The sequence below is a fragment of the Triticum urartu genome, chromosome 1A, assembly GCF_056163025.1.
Source record: "Triticum urartu cultivar PI428250 chromosome 1A, HENAU_Tu73, whole genome shotgun sequence".
NCBI lineage: Eukaryota > Viridiplantae > Streptophyta > Magnoliopsida > Poales > Poaceae > Triticum > Triticum urartu.
In genome coordinates, this window is record NC_141873.1 from 44,019,969 (window position 1) to 44,022,811 (window position 2,843).

The following is a 2,843-nucleotide window of genomic DNA, read 5'->3' on the forward strand; positions in this document are numbered from 1 at the left end:
CTCTCGCATGCCCTCTTTTTTTTTCTTGAAAAGGAGGTTAAATCCCTCGCCTCTGCATCAATGTGATGCACACCTATCATCCCTTGTGATCAAATTGATTGACTTTGTTACGTACAACAGACCAAACGCATGATCATTTGTTTTCCGAATACAAAGTTATTGAATAAAACAAAGACACACGCAACTATGATGAAACTTGCTAGGTTGCAGTTGGGTCAAGCCACGACCCATTTGATATTTTACTAACGAAGATGATAAAGAAAATAATAATGATCGAGTTACTTCTTTGTGCCAATAATTGATTATTTTTCTTCCATTGAATTATAGTATAAAGGAACACCCGGACATAATCTTTAATGAAAAAACAAATTAATCAAGTAAGAACATCACCAAATATAAATGTCTAGAATTGAGCTTGGACATGGTCTACAATTTTCTTGTCCACCTGGAAGGCTTTGGCAAGGATGTCATCTGAGATGGATGGCATTGATCCAAACACCGCATTGGCTATGGTGATCACTCCAGGGTTCTTGCTGCTGAGTGCCGCAATGGCTATCGCTTCTTTGTCTCCAGTGTTGAACTGAAAGTGAATCAGTCCTTGCGGAAACACAAACACGTCTCCTTTGTTTAGAACTTTCGAGAACAACTTGGTCTCGGGGTTTGAGGTCACGAAACCAACATAGAGTGAGCCTTCTAGCACTGTCAAAATCTCGGATGCGCGGGGGTGGATGTGGGGTGGGTTTTGACCATAGGGTGCATAATCAACACGAGCGAGAGAGATGCCCAAAGTGTTCAAGCCAGGAATATGCGCAACGTTGACTGCGGACACAGCGGAGCCCTGCTTGTTGCCCATGTTCCCAGCCATGTGAAGGCCAGAGAAGAGGAAGTCTTCTACCACAACATTCTTTGGGTCTTTGCATGCAAATCCGTTGACGAAAACTGCACATACATATACACATTTTGAACAGTTAACAGCTACATATTGGCACAAAGAAGAAGTAACTAGATCATTTCACCACAAGTACGCATGCATGTGTGGTTATACATACCTTGGGATGTCCTGTCAGCGACGCAGAAATCCTGAAGCTGGCCTGGGTCGGAGGCAAGAGCACGAGAAGCCGCCAGAGCCAAAAAGGCAAGGAGGAAGAACTTTGTGGCCATTTGGATGCCAAAGTTAATTCTCACTAGATCAAGTGCGCTTTGGTCAAGTAGACAAAGAGCTATGCAAACTAGTTCTTGTGATGCTTCTGAGGATTGGAGGAGACCGGTATATATAGGGAAAGGGACGATGGAAGAGCTTTTGTGTGTGTTCTGTTGGGGCGCGTGTGGATATCAAGGAAATGGTCTTCACTAATTCCTACCTGAGCAACGAGGAAGAAGTATAAAGCGTGTTCCTGGCAGGCCTGGCTACAACGGCCAACTAATCATACTTGTATATTCATGATTTGAACAAGTCATGTTCGTACTTGTACCGGCTCTCTTGTCTCACCAGATGGAACTTGCGATGCAGCCATCAACCCTAGAGGCTCAAATCATATTATTACGAGGAGCCATATGTAGGCTGCAGCCCCCGGAAAAACAACTAAAAAGGTAGTTTCGTCCTATAGGTTGATTAGCTAAGACTACTCGGAATTAGAGAATGGCTGATTGATTTGTCCCTAACCTGCACACCTATCCGTATGACGGCCTAAGGGTCCAGATATGGAATGATTGGACCGGTCTCTCTATGCTATGATTCCTTCTGTCATGCGGCCAGAACCACGGCGGCTGTCACGCAGCCAGCGGACGTGCTCACAAAGTATGTTCAAGCTCATGTTTTTGTTGAGATTTCCATGTCCCTGATTAATTTTTTTCTTGAACCAACCCATATATTACAATTCTATTTGTCATTTATCTATACTAGCTGTGTGCCCGTGTGTTGCCACGGAACATAAATTTGAACGTCACTCACCATTGTTATTCGCGGCCAACGCTGATCCAACCTTGCTAGTGGCTCGCTGCTATCAACAAACCCACGATAAGCCCTCTTGTAGCCCCGCCAACCCCTCCCGCTTAATGCGCTCACCCCACAGAATAGTATGACACCGTCTTCCATATACAATGTACTCCCTCCGTTACAAATTTCTCTCTAAAATGTACCAAAGTAGCCTGATAGACAAGTAAGAAGCAAGAAAATATTAAAAAGAGAGCACATATCCACAACAAAGGAAGCATCACTGCATCCACATAACTAAATAAGCATCCTATCAAGCAGGCACATCAGATATGTCCATCTTCAATCTATGTTTTCTTCCAACTAAGTAGCTACTATGACAAGCTCATATTGCTCTGCATTTTCTGACACCATATGTCAAAATGACCATGATTGTGCATGTGTTGCCATGGAATAAAGAATATGAATACTTTTTTTTCTTCAGATATTGACTTTGAAAGAAGATAAACATGTTTCACTCTTCTATGTTTGTAGACCGATATCCACCCTCTTCATCACCTTACTGACATAATGACAATGAACTTCTTAACCTCCCTCCACTTGTTTTAACAAAAGCACATGATTTGGAAATGGAATAACAGTCACTTGAACACATACATATGTACTTTCTAATGGTATCATGCCTCAGCCTCACGCATCCGTCTTCATTCACTCCTTGCTCTGGGCAAACTACTGCCCTCTAACCACATGCCTGTCTTGGCTAGCCTCCTCATATCTAGAGCTCACCATGCATGATAAAATCAAATGAGAAATTAGAAAAAGCCCAAAATTTAGAAAAATCAAGGATATTTCAGAAAATATGTAGAATTAAAACAAATAATAAAAAGTAGGTATTTAAAAATTTGAAATT

The 2,843-nt window shown here is 42.1% G+C and overlaps 1 protein-coding gene across 1 annotated transcript; it reads right to left on the reverse strand.

Moving 5' to 3' along the window:
- Positions 1–345: 345 nt before the first annotated feature.
- LOC125549256 (putative germin-like protein 2-1) lies at positions 346–1,215 on the reverse strand. Its single transcript, XM_048712739.2, has 2 exons — positions 1,050–1,215; positions 346–939 (listed from the first exon to the last, which is right to left on the reverse strand). Exons 1-2 carry the CDS (start codon positions 1,159–1,161, stop codon positions 404–406), a joined length of 648 nt encoding a protein of 215 aa, XP_048568696.1. The 5' UTR covers positions 1,162–1,215; the 3' UTR covers positions 346–403.
- Between the last annotated feature and the right edge of the window lie 1,628 nt (positions 1,216–2,843).